Source organism: Heptranchias perlo, chromosome 8, assembly GCF_035084215.1.
Source record: "Heptranchias perlo isolate sHepPer1 chromosome 8, sHepPer1.hap1, whole genome shotgun sequence".
NCBI classification, from domain to species: domain Eukaryota; kingdom Metazoa; phylum Chordata; class Chondrichthyes; order Hexanchiformes; family Hexanchidae; genus Heptranchias; species Heptranchias perlo.
The window spans coordinates 79,351,828-79,373,733 of record NC_090332.1 but is presented as its reverse complement, the minus strand read 5'-3'; the positions used below and the strand labels follow the sequence as shown (position 1 = coordinate 79,373,733).

Sequence of the window (21,906 nt, the reverse complement as noted above, 5' to 3'; positions counted from 1 at the left end):
AATCTTGCTTAAAGTGGAGGGAAATTACATCTGGTACATAGTACTTCCTTTTTGAAATCAAATAACTGCCCTTCAATTTTATAGCTACTGCAAAGACCCTCAAATAGGATATACTTCTCCAGCCTGGGCCGCTCTAGCGACACAAATTACAAAGTGCCCTGGAAAGCTCCACTGCCAGCAGCAGTGGCTTCAAACTGTCCCAAGAGCCAACCAACCCACATGGAACTGCATTAAAACTGGGAATGCAGATTTCCTAGTTTGAATTCCCACAGCTGGGTAGCTCCGAAGTAGCTCTCAGGATGCTGTGAAGTCTCTTCTTTCCCCCCTCCTATTGTTTGCAATGGAGTGCTCTGGGACACTCCATGTAACTTGCATCACCAGAGGAGCGTAGGAGAGAGCGACACTGCCCTAGAATCATAGAAAATTTACGACACAGGAGGCCATTTGGCCCATCGTGTCCGTGCCGGCCGAAAATGAGCCACCCAGCCTAATCCCACTTTCCAGCACTTGGTCCGTAGCCTTGTAAGTCACAACACTTCAGGTGCACATCCAGGCACTTTTTCAATGAGTTGAGGGTTTCTGCCTCTACCAACCTTTCAGGCGGTGAGTTCCAGAACTGTACCATCCTCTGGGTGAAAAAAAACTTTCCTCAGCTCCCCTCTAATCCTTCTACCAATCACTTTAAATCTATGCCCCCTGGTTATTGACCTCTCTGCTAAGGGAAATAGGTCCTTCCTATCCACTCTATCTAGGCCCCTCATAATTTTGTACACCTCAATTAAATCACCCCTCAACCTCATCTGTTCCAAAGAGAACAACCCCAGTCTATCCAATCTTTCCTCATAGCTAAAATTCTCCAGTCCTGGCAACATCCTCATAAATCTCCTCCGTACCCTCTCTAGTGCAATTACATCCTTCCTGTAATGTGGTGCCAGAACTGTACGCAGTACTCAAGCTGTGGCCTAACCAGTGTTTTATACAGTTCTAGCATAACCTCTCTGCTCTTATATTCTATGCCTCGGCTAACAAAGGAAAGTATTCTACATGCCTTCTTAAGCACCTTATCTACCTGTCATGCTACCTTCAGGGATCTGTGGACATGTACTCCAGGGTCCCTCACTTCCTCTACACCTTTTGTATCCTCCCATTTATTGTGTATTCCCTTGCCTTGTTTGCCCTCCCCAAATGCATTACCTCACACTTCTCCTGATTGAATTCTATTTGCCACTTTTCTGCCCACCTGACCAGTCCATTGATATCTTCCTGCAGGCTACAGCTTTCCTCCTCACTATCAACCACACGGCCAATTTTTGTGTCACCTGCAAACTTCTTAATCATGCCCCCTATAATTAAGTCCAAATCATTAATACATATCTCAAAAAGCAAGGGACCTAGTACTGAGCCCCGCAGAACCCCGCTGGAAACAGCCTTCCAGTCACAAGAACATCTGTGAACCATACCCTTTGCTTCCTCCACTGAGCCAATTTTGGATCCAACTTGCCACTCTCCCTTGGATCCCATGGGCTTATACTTTTTTTGATCAGTCTGCCATGTGGGTACTTGAGGGTCTCTGCAGCAGCAACAAAACTGGCATTTTTTTTTTTTTAAAAGGCAGCGGCATTTCTGATAAGACAGCTATTTTCTTCTGCAAAAAGGGGAACACTCAAACAAATGTACCGCTCCCATCACTATTCCTTCCCCTTTAATGTTCATTAAGAACACTCAATTTGGAATCCACCATTCACTGCAATCCTACTTCAATAAAAAGGGTCAAAAACAAAAAGTATACATTAAATGTGTAAATAACAAATGTACTAAGATGACAAAAGACAACTGTTCAGACATTTAGACACTTACGTACCTGGTAATAGTATTGAAGAACCCAACATAGACCTTCAACATACGATTCCACAACCTTTCTGCGAAATTTTTCATCAGAAGCATCAACATCAAACTTTTTTTTATAGTAACGTTGTTTCCAACCCTCTTCCCAAAGTCTGCATCATAAAAACAAAATTTTACAATATAAAATAAAGAGCACACCAACCTTGCAGCAATACAACTTACTTAAGTCAAATAACCTACAAAAAACCTATCTAGTTTTGATCCAGTTTACCGTGTTCTTTGAATGCAGTTTATTCTCTGCATACCTTAAGGCAGATGTGTCCAACCTGCAACCCCTGGCAATTCGGCCGCTGAAGCCAAGGCAACTCAGTCTTGTTTGCACTTACATTTCTGATTTGCTGGTGTGTCGAGTGAATTGCTGGACTTGGAGTTTCTAAAAAGGGGCATTTAGTAGAGTCACCTCATTGGTGAATAAGCCATAATCAGAACAACAAGATCAGTTAGCAGCAGCAACTTGAGATACATGAAAAATAATGAGAACATTCATTTAAATCACTCTCCTCTCCCCAACCCCCACCCCACAGGCTCCATGGTGCATACCAATAGGGCTCAGATATGGAAAAAACTAGGACATTCTGCTTTAAAGACATATTCATAATTCATTCAGTCAAGTTGGCGGTGGGGGGGTGGACACGGATGCAAAAAAGGAAGTTGTTTCTAAATCAAGAATTTTTCACCGCAAAATGTTTTTGTGCTCATTAATGTGAATCCACCATCCACATCAAGTGCTCCCAAGTCAGGTATAGCAGAGCAACATTCTGCCATGTCCCAATTAATCTCAGAAGAGCACACTCTATTGCAACTGTGTGATATTTCCATTTTCCACCATAGGGGTGAGATTTTAATACCAATTGGTTTTAATGCCAATTGGGCCCACCAGGAACTGGTTCAAGACTGCCCAACTCATTTGCCTTAGAAACCTTACGGCCAGTAGAAAAAAATAAGATTTAAGTTCTCTCCATAAGGACTGGATTTTAACCCAAATTCCAGAGGCTATCTCCAAAATGTAACAGCATCACAATGTGCACATGCAGACACATGTTCTACATATCACGTAATACACAGAAGTTCTCTCAATTTTGGAGGCAGCCAGAGGGTAAAACACTCAATGTTTTAAAGGGTGAAATTCATAAATTTGGCATCAAGCCCAAATTCTGCACTCTGCTGGCATGTTGAACTATTAGAAGCTGCCTAATGGCAGCAAACTATGCCCAGAGCTGTCTGGAATGCAGCATCTAAGAGGGGTCGATCCTTGACTGGCTCTGGTTGGAATTTCCATCAATTGATGAGAAACCCCAACCCAGAAACTCTGCTCTTTCATGGGATGGAATCTGAGCAATGTGGTAGCAGAGGTACCAGAAATTAGGGTGGAACCTGCATCCGTCAGGTTCCCAGCTCTAGATCATTGCCACATTAAGTTCCAATGCTGGGGGCAGGGGAGGCAGAAGCAAGCCTCCCTCTGTCCTGTTAGCAGTTGTGGCATTCTTGCAGCCAGCAGTACATACACCTACAAGAAGGCAACCTTCCCATGTGGACCCCATTAAGAAGATTTCTAACTGCATTTGATGTCAGAGTGATCGATTGCCATGAGAAAATATGGGCCCGCAACTAAAAGAGAAAGCATCCAAACGAAGAACAGGGCATCTAAGGTCTTCAGCCACATTGGCCTGCTGCACTCCTGACAAAGCAGCAAGGAACAACTCAAATTCTGGCCATTCCACCAGGTAGATGCTCCTGCAGTGCTGCTACTAAAGTAGGTGCCCACCCCATATATTTAATTGCCCCCGTCCCCAGGATTTGGGACGAGGTTATGGCCTGGACAAGGTGGCCGCAAGTTCCACCCTGTTGCACTTCTGGCGGCGCAACGGCTCTCCAAGGATGACAATGCAGCAATCCTCAGAAAATGCCTTGAGGAGCCAATCATCTAACTAAACACTGGCATGAAAGGAAGCCAGTCACTAGGAACGGCACTTTATATACACTCCAGACACTTACTTCAGGTCAAACTGGTGACCTTTGTGTTGACAATTCACTCAGTGCATTGATTCTGTTTTTGATGTGCCTTTTTTTTCCATCCTGAAAATACACATACTCGAGGTCTGCAACTGCTACTGTGACAGAGTGCTAGTAGTTTGAACATTTCCTTCAGAAAAATAGGCAGAGATTAAAAAAGAGAAGTGACAGCGCAAAAAAGTGAAAGAGAGAGAAAAGAGATAGTGAGAAAGTGAGAAAAAGAAAGTATGAGAGAGGGACAGGTGGACAGGCCCTGGTGTAATGTCTCATCGAAAGAGGGCACTTCAGACAGTGCAGTACTCCTTCACTACTGCATTGAACTGTCAGCCTAGATTATGCGCTCAAGTCTCGAATGGGGCCGGAACCCACAACCTTCTGACTCAAAGGTGAGCTTGCTACTACTGAAATAATCTGACAAAAGAATGAAGTAGTTTTAAGGCTTTAAGCTTCACCATGGCCTCCTTTCCTTTTGGACCAACGAGGCAGCCATTTTCTTGGCCTAAATGATTTTCCTTCTATGCCCTATTTCTGTACTTCTAGAGCCAAAACATTCCTCAGCATGTTTTTTGGCTCTGTAAGAAAAGGACAGAAACAATTGATAAAAATCATTATTTTTGACCTGGACAATCTCCTTTGCCCAGCCATCTGTGCATGTACCCTCCCCAAAATAAATTTGTTAAGACAAAGGGAATAGAGACCATTTAGTAGCAAGCAAATCTTCCTAAAATTCACAAAGTGACAGAATTGCTCTCCTCCTGCCCCCCTCCCCCCCAATTTCCCATCCACAAAACAGAAGTCTCAAAGGATCCTCAACATTTTTTAAAGGTCATTCTCAGGATGTGGCAATGCCGGCATTTATTGCCCAGCCTTAGATGCCCTATGGTGGTGGGTCTTCTTCCTGAACTGTTGGTAGCCAGTTTGATACAATGGAGTGGCTTGCTCGGCCACTTCAGAGGGCTGTTAAGAGTCAACCATGTTGGTGTGGGACTGGAGTCACATGTAGGTCAGACCGGGTAAGGATGCAGGTTTCCTAGTCATTTTTACAACAATCTGACATGGTCACTTTTACTGAGCTTTTTATTTTCCAGATTTAAAAAAAAAATTGAATTCAAATTCTCAAGCTGCCTTGGTCGGATTTGAACTTGTGTTCTTTGGATTATTAATCCAGGTCTCAGGATCACTAGTCCACCACACTACCGTTCCCCAATATCCAGCTGTACTGACATTTACAGTACTATCCATTGCTAAATGTGAATCAAGTGGTGTACATATCCTACGACAATAGGTTGCTTTGACTGGAGGCAGTGGAAGAACTAATTTACAGATGTTGGGGATTGGATAGGTTTTCAGTTCTGACATATGAAAAAGCAAGATTTTGAATGACCGGTTAATGAAATGAATCCCTTAGCACCAAGTCTCTCAGATGCTTTCAAAATTGAAGTAGATTTGATTAGACACCAGATTGAATTCTGTGTCCACCAAAGTCAGTAAGTGGGAGAATAGAAAGACCCAAGGTTCAAAACAGGAGTCAAAACTTCAGCCAGTATTACCCAAATCAGCAGATTTTGGACATAGGCCAATACAGCGACACCCTTACCCCTACAACCTTCTGCACCTCTTGCTAAGATTTTATGGTTCAAGCAGGAAAAGGATTGTTAAGGAAGAAACAAATGTTTTCTCCTTGGTAACACAAACAAACAATGTTTAGGGGACATTAATAAACTTGCAGAATGGGCATGTAATTAGCAAATGAATTTCAATATAGTTAAGTGAGGTTGTGTATTTTGATAGGAAGAATAAGGAGGCCACATTAATATTTGGATAATAAGAGTCTAAATGGGATAGAGGAGCAAAGGGATCTGGGGTAAAGATACACAAATCACAAAGTAGCAATGCAGGTTATTGAGGCCACAAAAAAGGCAAATCAAGCACTAGGGTTCATTTCCAGAGGCATAGGATTGAAAAGCAGAGACGTACTGATTTCCCGGATGTCCTTACGATTTTGACGTAAGGACGTCTTTTATATATATTTTTGTCGGTTTCCTGTCCGACAGGCTGGTCTCAGTTGGGTGGGAGAAGAGTAAGGAAGAGGTAAATGAAGAAGTAAGTCTTAGATTGTATGGATGTGGGGAGGGTGGGTCAGTCATTGGGGGTGGCGATCGTTTGGGGGCCGGGGGGAGGGAGGAGAGACTGTGGGTCCCGATTGCTGGGGAGGGGCGGGGGTTGCTGCAGGTAGGCTTGTTGGGCATGGGGGAAGCACTCCCGCTCCCCCGAGCATGAGAAGTGCTATAAGGCACTTACCTGCAGTTTCGGGCCTTTTCGCCTCCTCTCACGCAGCGTGAAGGCGGCCAGGGAATCCCAGCCCCCAGGTTTTGCGATTTCAACATCTTTCAAAATGGAGGCCCCCTGCCTCCTTGAAAGGTTATAGTGACCAATCCGCCTCCTGACAACGGGTTGGTTACCCACCCCTTGTCCTGCTCTGGCGAAAAACGGAAATGGGCGGGTTGGAGGCGGGTCTAAAATTGTTGCAATTTTCAATGCTCCCCCACCTCCAACCCACCCGTTTTTCCCATTTAAAATCCTGCCCCATATTATTGAAAGGATATAGGTGCATTGGAGGGGGTGCAAAAAAGATTCACAAAGATGATACCAGAACAGAGAGGATATACTTGTCAGAAAAAGCTGGGGCTCTTCTCTCTAGAAAAGAGAGGCTGAGAGGTGACCTGACACAGGTTTTTAAGGTAATGAAAGGGTTTGATAGGGTAGGCATAGAGAAAATGTTTCCACTTGTGGAGGAGTCCAAAACTAGAGGTCATTAGTATAAAATAGTCACTATTAAATCCAATAAGGATTTAGGAGGGATTTAGGAGAAACTTCTTAATCTAAAGGGTGGCAAGAATGTGGAACGTGCAACCACAAGGAATAGCTGAGGCAAATAGCATAGATGCATTTAAGGGGAAACTAGATAAGCACATGAGGGAAAAGGAATAGAAGGGTATGCTGATAGGGTTAGATAAAGTAGGACGGGAGGAGGCTTGTGTGGAGCATAAACGCCAGCATAGATTAATTGGACTGAATGGCCTGTTTCTTTGCTGTAGTTTCAATGTAATTCTATGTAAATGAACATGGAGCCTCCTTCAAAACAGATTGTTCCCTAACCAAGTAGGATGCGCTAGGCAAACCCCCATTACCTGGAGTGCCTGTGATTTAAGATTTAGGCTATAGTTCAAATATCAATTTTTAAGCAAACAGTATGAAGCGAAGTCACCCGGTCTTTTAAAGAAAAGTCCATGGATGTATAAAGTTTGAATCCAGACCTCAAAACACTCAACAAAAATTATTTCTAGAATTATCTTCAACCAGAACTCATTCAATACGTTACAAAGAAGTTAAAAACTTTGTGCAGTACAAAATCCTTGTCACACGAGTTGGCAGGGCACCAGTGCCTATGCTGCTCTGAACCAACCATTGGGAGATCTGCAAGTACAGAAGTTTCTCACACTCAAGTATAAATTGGTTGGAATCTGCAATGAGGTGGCAAGTTATTTAGGGGCATACACAGGTTGTTTCGAACTCACACAATACTGAAAACCAAATCAGAGACAAAATTCTTTTAAGTGCATGAAAATCAAAAGCAAATGTAAAAAGTGACTAAGTCAATGCTTCATGGACTGTCTCTTCACTCCTGCGCAACCCCCCTCCCCCCTGACCCCACCTCCTCCACCAAAAAAAAATTGTAAAATACCTGTCTCAGTTTTCAGAGAAGAAATATAGAAAAATGAAACTCCATCACTTAACCTAGGATGTAAATGATACAGTGGCATGTTCTGGAGAGCTGAGGGCGAAGAACATTTGGACACATTCATTCAAAAGCAGAGTGCCATTTATTTTTTAAGAGATTATCAGGATCATCTGAAGCTACTAGTAGTTTGGAATTGTCAGCTCAAGAGTCTGTACATGTCACTGGATTACAACCACAGTGCTGATGCTAAAATTGCAAAGTACAAAATAAGCCGTCGGTATAAACTGACATCACTTTTTTCACCAACTACTGCTGTCAGACAACTATTTTAATCTAAAACCTGCACTGCTTCCAAAGGGTCAATTTCAGTTCACAATATTTGGTCTTAAAGTATTCTTTCTCCTCCAGCATGCAGTTTGTAGTCCCCAGTGATACAACACAATGGAAATGAATAGAACTGGATAGTGCCTGTAGATGCACACAGATTGCATATTGACATGTGTATAAAAGGAGAAATGTCTATCTAAATTTACAGTTTGATCTCAGAGGGAGAAGGAACTTTTAATAGGACAACCTACTTGCATACTAATTTCACTACTCACAATCAACAGCTCCAACATCTCAAAGTGCTTTGCTCAGCAGTCCTGTCCCTTCCTCATTAATTACTACTCGATAAATGGAAAAGCAGTTACGGGAGAGGTAATGAAATTTGCTCCTTCAAATTAAATGGTATTAATTACAGTGTGCCTATTTTAGGAATTTGCTGAACAGCTAAACAAGGCAACCTGCCGACAACTGTACCTGATGTTATCTGGTGGTTCATCATCTTCATCATTATCCCCATTCTTCCTCTTCATTCCTAGTGGAACTGGGCTCCCATCTGTGTTTGAACTATTGTTGTGAGATGGTGTCTAGAAAATTAAAAAAGGAAAATAAAAAACAAATTTTTAAAAATTGCTTCATAAAACTGCAAAAGGCAATGAGTGACATGACTGGCTCAAACAAGTCACAACTTAAAATGGAACTTTGCCTGCAATGATGCTGGAGTTCTATGTACATCTCATTAAAGCTACAATGGGTAGCAAGTCACATAAATTCATGTTAACATGAAGTATCACTGGTACTTGCAGATCAAAAGAAAAGCTACACTGAAACTGGCCTACAAGCTCACAATCGAAATGTTGCCTATAGATACAGAAGTCACATGAAACAAAACACTTCAGTCAGTAGGGCATACTGCTGCCTTCTTGCAATAATGAGCAGTACTTCGATTTTACTGAAAGACCCATAAATTATCATACATCAATTCTGGAACATTTCCTTTAATGACAGTGCAGTATTCTGTAATGTGAATCATCACATTAAGTATGGCAGAAGAGCTTTAATTTGCATCAATTTTATGCATCTATGCTGAAATGTGTTTTTTTTAAATATAAAAGGTGAATTTCTGATCTTGTGGGATGTCAGTGGAAGGGAAAAAAGCTTATTCCTACCCAAAGTCAGCATTGCACATTTGCAGTTCATGTATTGCAAAAGTTAGATTCAAGATAAAGCTCCCTCTACACTGCTCCAGCAATTGCTTCAAGTACATCCCCTATTACTCAAGTGTGACAATTCCATTTTTCTCACAAGTCAAATGTAGTCCAAGAGTGCCAACTCAGTGAAGAACTTAGCAACAATCATATTTTTGTGAGCTGACAATTTAAATTGCTTCCTGCAGTTGCTACATAATAATGGCTTAGCAATATTGCCCATTTCCAGGATTGATATGTTTGAAACGCAATCTTACTGGCCAGTTGGTTAAGGCAGTGAACAGCTGAGCCAATGAGAACAGGAGGGTCTCAGGTTCAATCCTTGAGCTGTACTGAACTTAGCTGATCTCATGCAGGGCAGTATGAGTGTACTACAATTGGCTTTGGCACCCATGTGTGGAGGGGAAGAGGAACAGGAGCACAAACATACACACAGCCTGGGATCCTGTTACAGGTTACTATCCAATAATGTGTGCTGGAAATGCATCTGTGTGGACATCAGGTGAACCCTCTGTTGTGATGGCCCCCCATGATTTATAGCCTGTCAACATCCACTGTCTGGGCGCATGTGAAGAATGACCACTTGAAAAAAGTGCCAGAGGACACTCATCGCCTGTGGAATTGTACCCCAGCAAGGAACAACACTTTCAGGAGAAAAAGTGACGAGATGGTAAAAACTGGCAGAAGGAACAAAAAAGTTTGAAACTGAAAATATACAATTTATGGAAGATGATGCTCAATGTCTCCCCAAGAAATACTTCACTCAGGAGCTGTCCACTGAGCCTCACTTATATGAAAATAATCTTATTTTACACCACTGAGGTGAAAATTATGTTATGCAATATTACAACACAAACACATTCATAAGAAATTCCTTTTCAACTACCTTAAAGAAAGCATTAGTGTATTTTAAATGGGCTAATGCCCCCATTAAAATAGCAAATGTAAGGAATCTTACAACACCAGGTTATAGTCCAACAAATTTATTTTAAAATCACAAGCTTTCGGAGATTATCTCCTTCGTCAGATGATTGAATGAAAAGGTTCTCAAATCGCATATCTTATACGATGTTGGGACAGCATCACACCAATCAAAAGGTGTCGTTGTTATTCAAACAGGCCAGTCACGGAGAACAGAACGTCCCAGTACACTCGATATACATTGTGTCTTTTACACAGGCAAGCAGAAAGAAACTTAAAAGAAGTTGATAGCCAAGTTCCGCACCCATGAGGACGGCCTCAACCGGGATCTTGGGTTCATGTCACGCTACACGTAACCCCACCAGCAAAAAGGGGGAAAAAATTTATATGTTTTTTAAAATTCTCTCTCTCTCTCTGCCATTTTAAGTTTCTTTCTGCTTGCCTGTGTAAAAGACACAATGTATATCGAGTGTACTGGGACGTTCTGTTCTCCGTGACTGGCCTGTTTGAATAACAACGACACCTTTTGATTGGTGTGATGCTGTCCCAACATCGTATAAGATATGCGATTTGAGAACCTTTTCATTCAATCATCTGACGAAGGAGATAATCTCCGAAAGCTTGTGATTTTAAAATAAATTTGTTGGACTATAACCTGGTGTTGTAAGATTCCTTACATTTGTCCACCCCAGTCCATCACCGGCATCTCCACATCATTAAAATAGCAGCCAGGAGTTTCCTACAGATGAATCAGTGCATGCTTATGCTTATACAGCATAACATTATTTTGTTCAACATGTGTCTCTTATACCAGATCTAGATTTTATTCGTCATGCAATTTCAGGCATATTTGTTAAATGCAAAATATAGGACTGTAATATTTAAGCATTTAACAAATATGCTTAAAATACTATCCCAGTTTTAATCTTTCCTCTCTTTATACTTCTTCCCCCTCCCCATGCCCCTGCTAGACAGTGAGCCTGTGACTATACACCAAGCACCTGTAACTGCTCCATAAACTTTGAGTCATAAAAGCAGTCCTGGAGTGACTTAGCCAGCTTTCCAATGGGGCTAGTGGATATGAACTGCATCTGCCATCTATAGCACAACATAGCTTCTGATACTTAAATCACAACAAAAACTTATTGTAAAAGAGCAATTTTCTACTCCAATTCGATACAACAACCAAATTTTTTGGAACATTTTCCCTCCATTTAAATAAGTCAGAGCTAAACCACCATTACAGCTTCAGGATAGAAATGAAACACATTTTGCTGTATTCTGAGCTCAATTAGCTATGCAAATTTAATTCATCCCACAGGAATGGTTACGGTGGCAACAAAAAAAAATCTGCATTTTACAAACTGGGGGTAGTACTGTTTCTACTGAGAAAACATTTGAAACTAAATGGGTAGTTTATTAATTTGAGGACAAAGCAGTATGTTATTCAATCAAAATAATTTAATAGCCAAGGAATTTAATGGGCGATTTTCCAAAAAGATGCAGCAGTGGCACTAAAAGCTCAGTACAAAATGATGGATTAAATCATCCCTGTCATTAAAGAGTGCAAATTACTCTTAGCCTCCTTCTTTCTCTTAATATATTTGTAAAAATCTGTAGTATTGTCCTTGATATTCCTCGCAAGCTTGATCTCATATTCCCTTTTTGAAGTTCTAACCACTTTGTATCCCTTTCCTCATCTTTATATCCCTCCCAGTCTGCGGGATCTCTACTGTTCTTTGCTTTCATATAAGCCCTTTCTTTTAGTTTTATACTATCTCATATGAACATACGAATTAAGAGCAGTAGGCCATTCGACCCTTCGAACCTGCTCTGCCATTTGATAAGATCATGGCTGATCTGATTGTGACCTCAACCCTACTAGCCCCCTCAGGATCTTAAATGTTTTAACCTCTCATTCTTCTAAACTGCAGTGTATACAGGCCCGACTTGTCCAACCTTTCCTCAAAAGATAACCCCCTCATCCCAGGAATCAGTCGAGTGAACCTTCTCTGAACCGCCTCCAAAGCAATTATGTCCTTTCTTAAATGAGACCAAAACTGCACGCAGTATTCTAGATGTGGTCTCACCAATGCCCTGTACAACTGTAGTAAAACATCTCTACTTTTATTTTCCATTCCCCTTGCAATAATTGACAACATTCCATTTGTCTTCCTCACCACTTGCTGTACCTGCATAGCGACTTTTCGTGATTCAGTTACTGGGACACCCTCTGTACCTCAGAGTTCTGCAATCTCTCTCCATTCAAATAATATACTGCTTTTCTATTCCTCCTGCCAAAGTGGACAAGTTCACATTTTCCCACATTATACTCCATCTGACAAATTTTTGCCCACTCACTTAACCCATCTATATCCTTTTGTAGACTTCTTATGTCCTCTTCACAACTTACTTTCCTTGGTATCATCAGCAAATTTAGCAACCATACATTCAGTCCCTTCATCCAAGTCATTGATATAGATTGTAAATAGTTGAGGCCCAAGCACTGATCCCTGTGGCACTCCACTTGTTACAACCTGCCAACCTGAAAATGACCCATTTATGCCACTCTGTTTCCTGTTAGCTAACCATTCCTTTATCCATGCTAATATGTTACCCCCTACACCATGAGCTCTTATTTTGTGTGGTAGCCTTTGATGTGGCACCTTGTCAAAAGCCTTCTGGAAATCCAAGCACCACATCCACAGGATCCTCTTTACCCACGTTGCTTGTTACTTCCTCAAAGAACTCTAATAAATTTGTCAAACACGATTTCCCTTTCACAAATCCGTGGTGACTCTGCCTGATTGCACTGAGATTCGAAGTGCCCTGCTATAACCGCCTTAATAATAGATTCTAACATTTTCCTTATGACAGATGTCTCACTTCCCTTGTTGATCAAGGGTGTTTAATCACACAGTTAGAGCTCTTGCCCTTCACGTTTTGTATTCTACCAAATACTTCTTTTGAACACCTCCCACTGTTCATCCATAGTTTTATCCATTGATAGTTCTGCCCAGTCCATAGTGTTCGATTCTTGCCTCATCTCTTCAAAGTCAGCCGTACCAAATTTAAAACCTTGGTTCCTGACTCACCCTTCTCCCTTTTAAAACTAGTATTAAATTCTATCATATTATGGTCACTGTTAGCTAGAATTTACCTTACCATTCGATTATTGACTAATTCAGGCTCATTACTCATCACTAAACCTAATACGGCCTCTTCTCTTGTTGCTTCAAGAACATATTGTTCCAGGAAACTGTCCCGAATACACAAGAAAGTGGCAGCCTTTGGGACTCCAGCTGTTCTGCTTCCCCTAGTCTGTGAAAATTAACATCTCCCATTAGAACTACATTGTTTTTGCAACAAGCTTCTGTGATCTCCCGTTTATGTATCCCGCTGCTTTATCACTGCTATCTGGAGATCTATAAACAACTCCTACCAAAGTCTTGCATCCTTTTCCATTCCTCAATTCTACCCATAGCATTCTACAGCCTGCTCACCCTTACGGATATCCCCTTTCTAATGTTGTAATAGTATCCCTTGTCAATATTGCTGCTACTCCTCCTTTTCCAAATTCCCTTTCCTTTCTAAAGAACTTATAACCTGGAATATTTATCTCCCGTCATGCCCAACTTATAGCCAGGTCTCAGTATGGCCACTAAGGCATACCCTTTAAGCTGAATTTGCACATCTAATTCACTTGTTTTATTTCTTGTGCTACATGCTATATAACTTTTAATTGGGCAATAGACCCTATTCTGCCTTTATGCCCTGATGTTTTTAACACACCTTCCAACTTATCACTTCTGTTGTATTTTTATCAGTTATTTTGTTATTATTTCCTATATATTTTTCTGAACCTGAAGAATTTATATTACCGTTAACACTATTGATGACCTGGACTTTGCTCTCATCCCTTTTTTTAAATCTTTAGGTTATTTTTATTTTTGTCTGAGCCCAATATTGTTTAATAGATGAATAATATTGATAAAATTAAAGAAATGTTGATAGATTAAGTGAGTGGGCAAAACTGTGCCAGATGGATTTCAATGCAGGTAAGCATGGTCATCCATTTTGGGCCAAAAAAAGGATAGATCAGAGTACTTTTTTAAATCTTGAAAAGCTAGGAACAGTGGAGGTCCTAAGAGATTTAGGGGTCCATGTATACAGATCACTAAAATGTATCAGTCAGGTTCAAAAAAAATCAAAAAGGCTAATGGAATATTAGTCTTTATATGCAGAGGGCTAGAATATAAAGGGGAGGAAGTTTTGCTACAGCTATATAAGGCCCTGGTTAGACCACGTCTGGAGTACTGTGTTCAGTTCTGGGCACCGAACTTTAAAAGGATATGTTGGCCTTGGAAGGAGTTTAGCGCAGATTCACCAGAATGTTACCAGGGATCCAAGGGTTAGATTATGAGGAGGGAGTACATAAACTAGGTTTGTATTCCTTGGAATATAGGAAGTTAAGGAGTGATTTGATTGAGCTTTTTAGGATTTTGAAAGGAATTGATAGGGTAAAGAGAAACTTTTTGCGCTGGTGGGGGAGTCTCAAACATGGGGACATAACCTTAAAATCAGAGCCAGACCATTCAGGAGAGAAGTCAGCAAACATTTCACGCAAAAGGTGGTAGAAGTGTGGAATTCTCTCCCACAAAAATCAGTAGATGCTAGGTCAATTAGTAATTTAAATCTGAGATCAATAGATTTTTGCAAGCCAAGGGCATGAAGGGATATGGAGCCAAGACAGGTGGATGGAGTTAGGATACAGATTAGCCATGATCTCACTGAATGACCGAACAGGCTCGAGGAATTGAATGGCCTACTCCTGTTCCTATGCCCATAATGGTGTTGTCGAGCGGTTTTGAGAGGATATCGACTGATTTTACAGAAAATTTACAGGGCTATAGGGAAAGAGTAGGGGTGTGCGACTAATTGGATAGCTCTTTCAAAGAGCCAGCACCGGCACGATGGGCCAATTGGCCTCCTTCTGTGCTGTAACATACTATGAATATAACATATAACCTAAGCAAAATATTTTTTTCTTTGAAACACTTCCACCGAAATGATACCATGACAACACTGGCCTGGTGTCAATCTTGTAAACTCTATTCTCCCACAACCTTACAGCAGTAGTCATCCCTTTCATATACTTTCTACAGTAGTCGCTTGTTCACGTGATTCACAAATTCAACTTAAATTAAAATGCAGAAAAAAAAATGTTCCATACAACAGATAATATTTGCTTGGATCATGCTCTTTTATATTTGTGTTGAAAAGACTCACTGTTCAAGGCATCGTCTGAAACCTTGGATTAATTTAAAGTTCTAATGGTGTAAAACCCCACATTTGCTATTTCCCATACAATATCGTCATAACTGCTTCATTCAATTTTGTTCTGCATTAAAAAAAAATCAAACTACAACAACAACTTGCATTTATATAAGCATAGTAACATAACATAGTAAAATATCCCAATGCGCTTCACAGGAACGATTAACAATATTTGACACCGAGCCACATAAGGAATATTAGGCTAGGTGACCAAAAGCTTGGTCGAAGAGGTAGGTTTTAAGGAGTGCCTTAAAAGGAGGAGAGAGAGGTAGACAGAGAGGTTTAGGGAGGGAATTCCAGAGCTTAGGACCTCGGCAGCTGAAGGTAATGACAAACTGCCGCTAATGGTGGAACGATTAAAAATCGGGGATTCGCAAGAGGAAATAGAATTGGAGGAGCACAGAGATCTCAGAGGGTTGTAGGGCTCGAGGAGGTTACAGAAATAGGGAGGGGCGAGGCCATGGAGGGATTTGAAAACAAGGATGAGAATTTTAAAATCAAGGCATTCCCAGGAGCCAATCTAGGTCAGTGAGCACGGGGGTGATGGGTGAACGGGACTTGGTGCAAGTTAGGATATGGGCAACAGAGTTTTAGATGAGTTCAAGTTTATGGAGGATGAAAGATGGGAGGCCGGCCAGGAGAGCATTGGAATAGTCCAGTCTGGAGGCAACAAAGGCATGGATGAGGGTTTCAGCAGCAGATGAGCTGAGGCAGGGGCAGAGACAGCGATGTTACAGAGGTGGAAGTAGGCGGACTTGGTGCTGGAGTGGATAGGTGGTCAGAAGCTCACCTCAGGGTCAAATAGGTCGCCAAGGTTGCGAACGGTCTCGTTCAGCTTAGACAGTGGCCACGGAGAGGGATGGAGTCGGTAGCTAGGGAACGGAGCTTGTGGCGGGGACCGAAGACAATGGCTTTGGTCTTCCCAATATTTAGTTTGAGGAAATTTTTGCTCATCCAGTCGGACAAGCAGTGTAACAAATCAGAGACAGTGGAGGGGTCGAGGCAGGTGGTGGTGAGGTAGAGTTGGGTGTCGTTAGCCTACATGTGGAACATGACATTATATTTTCGGATGATTTCACAGAGAGGCAGCATGTAGATGAGAAATAGGAGGGAGCCAAGGACAGATCCTTGGGAGCTCCAGAGGTAACGATGTGGGAACGGGAAGAGAAGCCATTGCAGGTGATTCTGGCTTCGACCGGATAGATAAGAACAGTACCGGGCAGTCCCACTCAGCTGGACAACGGAGGAGAGGCGTTGGAGGAGAATGGTGTGGTCAACCATGTAAAAGGCTGCAGACAGGTCGAGAAGGATGAGGAGGGATAGTTTTCCACTGTCACAGTCACATAGGATGTCATTTGTGACCTTGATAAGGACCATTTCAGTACTGTGGCAGGGGTGGAAACGTGATTGGAGGGAATCAAACATGGAAGTTGCGGGAATGATGGGCACGGATATGGGAGGCGAGAACACGTTCAAGGACTTTGGAGAGGAAAGGGAGGTTGGAGAAGGGGCAGTAGTTTGCAAGGGTGATGACAGCAGATTTGAAGGGGGGGGCGGCAGTACCTGAAGGGGAATCATTAACAATATCAGTTAATATGGGGGCCAGGAAGGGAACTAATGAGATAATATTTCATGATCAACATTGTTTATCGAAATCAACTGGTAACTTCATAAAATTGCATAAAAGCAAAAATATAACATCTTGACAGAAAATTCATGTGTTCCATGGCTATCCATGTCAACAGGATTGTTGAAATAACTTTATTCTTTTAGATAGCTACAGATTACCCCATATGAATCTCCATCATCAGAGTGGCAGGTATCCTTGCTGGAATGCAGGGGAACTTCCACTGACTGAAACTGTGGGGATTTTACTGCTGAGGAATTGTGCTCTTCTCATTTCAGGCACCCAGTGTCTGCATTAAGCACTCAGGGGTCAGGTATTGCACAGTCAGGTGCAGAGCAAAGCACCCTCTACTCAGCTAATTTCTCGCTAATGTGATTGCTAAATTAGTGTTAAACTATGAACAATTTTTGCTGCAAGCCTGCCCACTAGAGGCTGGATTGAGACTGCCCAAAGTCACAGGGCTCCTTGCAGTAAGCAGACATAAAAAGACTTTAATCCCATCAGTCTGGATTTGAACCCAGGTCCCAGAAGTGAAAGGCTAATGATGAACCCACTGCGCCAAGCCCCCCACTTTAGACAACTGAGCAGTACGTCAGCAACTCAAGAGTTGTTGAATAAGGCACTATCTGGTCACCATGCATTCAACACCAGTCCTCTTCATTTTATAGACAGCTTAGAAGCACATTAGGAGCTCCTAAACAAAAAGCCATCAGTAGCTGCATTATTCAAAACAATGAATACGCCCAGCCAGGTCAGCCCAACAGGTGAAATGTGCTTTCATATTAAGCAGACAAAACAATGGGGATCTCACACTTGGCATTCTTTTTATTTTGGTTTTGAGATGTACAGACTCACCAGGAAACTAACAGCTGCACAGACTAGCACCGAAAAAAAACTGATATAAATTCCCAGACATGTGGCCTAATGGAGCATTGATTAAAGACGTCTGATTGTACAGAAATGTCTTTATTAATCTCTATTTTCTAACTGCATCCTTAACAGAGATTAAGAATATGCAATTATTCTTTTTTGTACCCCTTATTTCAGGCATCTCTTATATGATGTCCTACCACAAATGTCATGTACAGAATCAGCTGTGGCTCAGTTGGTAGCACTCTCGCCTCTGAGTCAGGTCGTGGGTTCAAGTCCCACTCCAGGGACTTGAGCACAAAATCTAGGTTGGCACTTCAGTGCAGTACAGAGGGAGTGCTGCGCTGTCGGAGGAGCTGTCTTTCAGATGAGATGTTAAACAGAGGCTTTGTCTGTCCTCTCAGGTGGATGTAAAAGATCCCATGGCATTACTTCGAAAAAGAGCCGGGAAGTTCTCCTCAGTGTCCTGGCTAATATTTATCCCTCAGCCAACGCCTCACAAAAAGATTATCTGGTCATTATCACATTGTTGTTTGTGGGACCTTGCTGTATGCAAATTGTATGCCGCGTTTCCTACAACAGTGACTACACTTCAAAAGTACTTCATTGGCTGTGAAGCGCTTTGGGATGTCCAGAGGACGTGAAAGGTGCTATATAAATGCAAGTCTATCTTTCTTTCATACACCAGTTATTCTCCAGCAAGGGCCTCACCTGTGCAATCAACGCCCCCCCCCCTCCCCCACCACCAGAATTCTAGACACATTTCAGGAAAGGAAGCAATAAAATTAAAGAAATACAGTCAATAGGGTGGGAACTAGAAAAGGTTATGTAGTCCACTAAGCTTACTCTATCCATGGTCATTATATGAACCGTCCTATTTTCATTTCTCCCCTACTTTGGCACAATGTCCACACCTATTTATTCCATATAAAACCAAAAATCATATCTTTTTGTCTTATTTTTCAATGATTCAATTGTCATTATATAAGCTAGAGGTACATTCAGGAAGAAAAATGGAACATCCTAAAATGAACCTCAAAAATTACAATTACAAGCTTCTGACACAGACCTAAAAATTATGAAATACAAGATTATTACCTTTTTCCTCTTCCAAGCTCGAGCCCATGTCTCCTGGTTCTAGAATTTGTGCCAATCTCAAACATGTTAGCAAGGTTCAATTTATCTATTTCCATCTCTTCACTCTTCACCACAGTACACAATCCCAGGTTCTTTAATCTTGCCTCATAGCTAAGAAGCTATCATCCACATATCAGTTTGGTTACTCTTTTATGCACTGCCTCCAACGCTTGGATATCCTTACTATAGTACAGCAACTGGAATTGTGCGGTTATCCAGCTGTGGCCGTACAAATGATCACTTCATCCTGCCAGTTGATCAGCCTGTACAGACTCGCTGACTAGGCTCACACAAGAATAATGGCCTCTTGGGGAAGCTATCATGAATATTTGCCACCCATGCAATAATACCTCAGCAAGCAACCAGTACTCTTCACAAGAGTGAGCGAAAAAGTACTGTCAAGAAAAGTAAATCCCATCACTATGGCTCAACACAGCATGTTAGCCGGCCTTCAGGCTAAATTAGTAATCTTTTAAAATGCCAGAAGTAACATGAAACAGGAATCTAACTTATTACATCATTACTCTTTTGAGGCACCTTATCAAATGCTTTCTGAAAGCCTAGAAATCCAATTACTCCTCATCTACTAACTACTATATTCAGAAGGAATTCCAACATAAATTGCAATGCAATATTTATCTTCCACAAAGTCAAATGCTAGCTTACTTCCTTTTTCCAGATGCCCTGAAATTTCTTCTCTTAACTCTCAACTTAACTCACAAAAAACGCCAAGCTAACATGCCTATAAAATTCTTCACCAACCTTTTGAAAATGTCAACGTTCTGATGCGTTCAATATACTTGATAAAATTTCCACTCTCACCTCCACCCTAATTTCTTTTAGTCTCCTTGAATTCTTTTTATATGGTTCTGTTGCTTTATGCATCTTAAAGTATTCCACTTTTCCATTGTCATTTCACCACCGATCAATATTTTCTTCATAAATTCAGATATATCCAGCACCATTTCGGTTGTCCACTTGGGAATCTACAGTTGAAGAGGGTACTAAACCATCTGACCTTGATGCTGTGGGAACTGCCCATTTATTTTGCAAGGCTGTTTTCACAGCAGATCACACAGCTGTTTTAATTTTCAGTTTGCAAGTTTTATTTCTGGGTGCCGTGTCTTCCCAGGTGGCTGAGAAAAATACATGCCGGCCAGGCCAGCAAGCCCAAAACTGCTTCTAATGGCCTGGTCAGTTGGGCTGAATCTCTCAACCTTTCAGCACCAGAAAATATGGCTGGCTTTGCAGCAGATGAGGAATCCATCTACTTTAGTTAATCTCGATCCCATTAAAGGTAACAATACTACCCATGCTGGAAGGGCAGTTGTCACAACATCATAGTATAATGTTTCCAGACATGAAATCAGTTTGTACATAAGCAATTTAGTCCAAAGTCAGTGAGAACACTGGCCAGTTTTCTCTGAATTTGTAATTCTAGACAAGGCACTTGAATCCACAGACCAGACAAAAGAATAAAACCAGAGACCAATGGTGCCCGTAAAGGAGCCAGTATGCTCCTTTGATCCAATGCACAAAATCTCACCTGTTGTTTTCTTCTTTGCAAACTTGTGGAAAGGGGGAGGGGGAGGATGGCACAAATGTGTGCATACAGGGATCTTGCATTTTTCATTTCCCAACCCCCCACCCCCCATACTCTCTCTAATTTTCTAAATTTATGTACTGGGTAATTTTTATGCTCATTAAAACAAGGCATTGTGACTGCTGGGGAATGAAAAACATATCTGCTTTTTGCTCCTAGTGTCAAGCACTCTTACGCTCTAATATTCCAACAAGTCACTTTAACCCCAACCTCAGAGTTGCTCTTTCTGCAACCTGTATGCATTTTTCCAATTCTGATACTACTGATCCTTATGACCTCTCAGAGGAAAGCCTGACAATTTGCATAAAATTGTGGCTAGAGTACTTTCAAAACTCATTTCACCAGGAGCACTACAGCCAAAAGGGCTTCACTCAAATCCAAAACCTGCAGAAGCCGAAAAAAAATCAGTAACACACTAACTACCTATTCCTTAACTTTTCCAACCTTTCAGCGTATCAGTTTCAGCATCACTGCTTTCCTCTATTTTCCAATTTTCCCGTTGAAATAACATTTAACTTTCCTTTTGCTGCAAGTTTTAAAATTATCCACCTCCACTCAATTTCACTCTCTTGTACAAAAGGAATGCTGCAATTACTCCCTAGCCATTTTTCCCACCACGAAGGGAGCACTTCTCAAAACCAACCTGGAATCACAAATCTCCACGAGGCTACATGATATTAATTAAATCAAGTTATCTCGCAACAGGTGGCCTATTTTTTTAAAATGAGATAGGCGGTTAGGAAGAAAGGAATACTTCGTACAGAATTACTCCTTATAGTTTAGTCTTTCCAATTCCTTGTGTTATAATACATTCATCGACAGTAGTTCATTATTTTTTTGAAAAATCACTCAGATCAGATACTCTTGTGAAGTAATAGTCTTTTTTGATTGCAATCCAACTTTAGGAGAAAAGATTTTCAGTGTGAACATTTAAAAACATGCACAATACTTTCTCCCAAAAGTAATGATTTAAATGCTCAGGCAGCAGTGAGGTGAAAATCCCCACTCAACATTTAAATTATCATATAGGTTTAAAAAGCATCCAAGGAGTCCAACATACCCCCTTCAGCACTTTGTAAATTATGTTTGACAGCATATGAAGTGTCAAACCCAAGCTGCACGAGGCGACCTCTTCCAGCCCCAACTCTGGATTTATATTAATTAGAGTCGGTACAAAGCAGGAATCACTTTGCATAGCAATAAACCTGGAGTATAAATA

The 21,906-nt window shown here is 41.4% G+C and overlaps 1 protein-coding gene across 3 annotated transcripts in view; it reads right to left on the bottom strand.

The window, feature by feature from the left end:
* xrn2 (5'-3' exoribonuclease 2) overlaps positions 1-21,906 on the bottom strand; it is a 100,205-nt gene that overhangs the window by 44,520 nt on the left and 33,779 nt on the right. For all 3 annotated transcript variants that reach the window (XM_067989410.1, XM_067989408.1, XM_067989409.1), the window contains 2 exons: positions 8,462-8,571; positions 1,862-1,997 (listed from right to left, as the gene is read on the bottom strand). In XM_067989410.1, the coding sequence (XP_067845511.1) occupies positions 1,862-1,997; positions 8,462-8,571 (246 nt within the window). The remainder of the gene's footprint in view (positions 1-1,861; positions 1,998-8,461; positions 8,572-21,906) is intronic.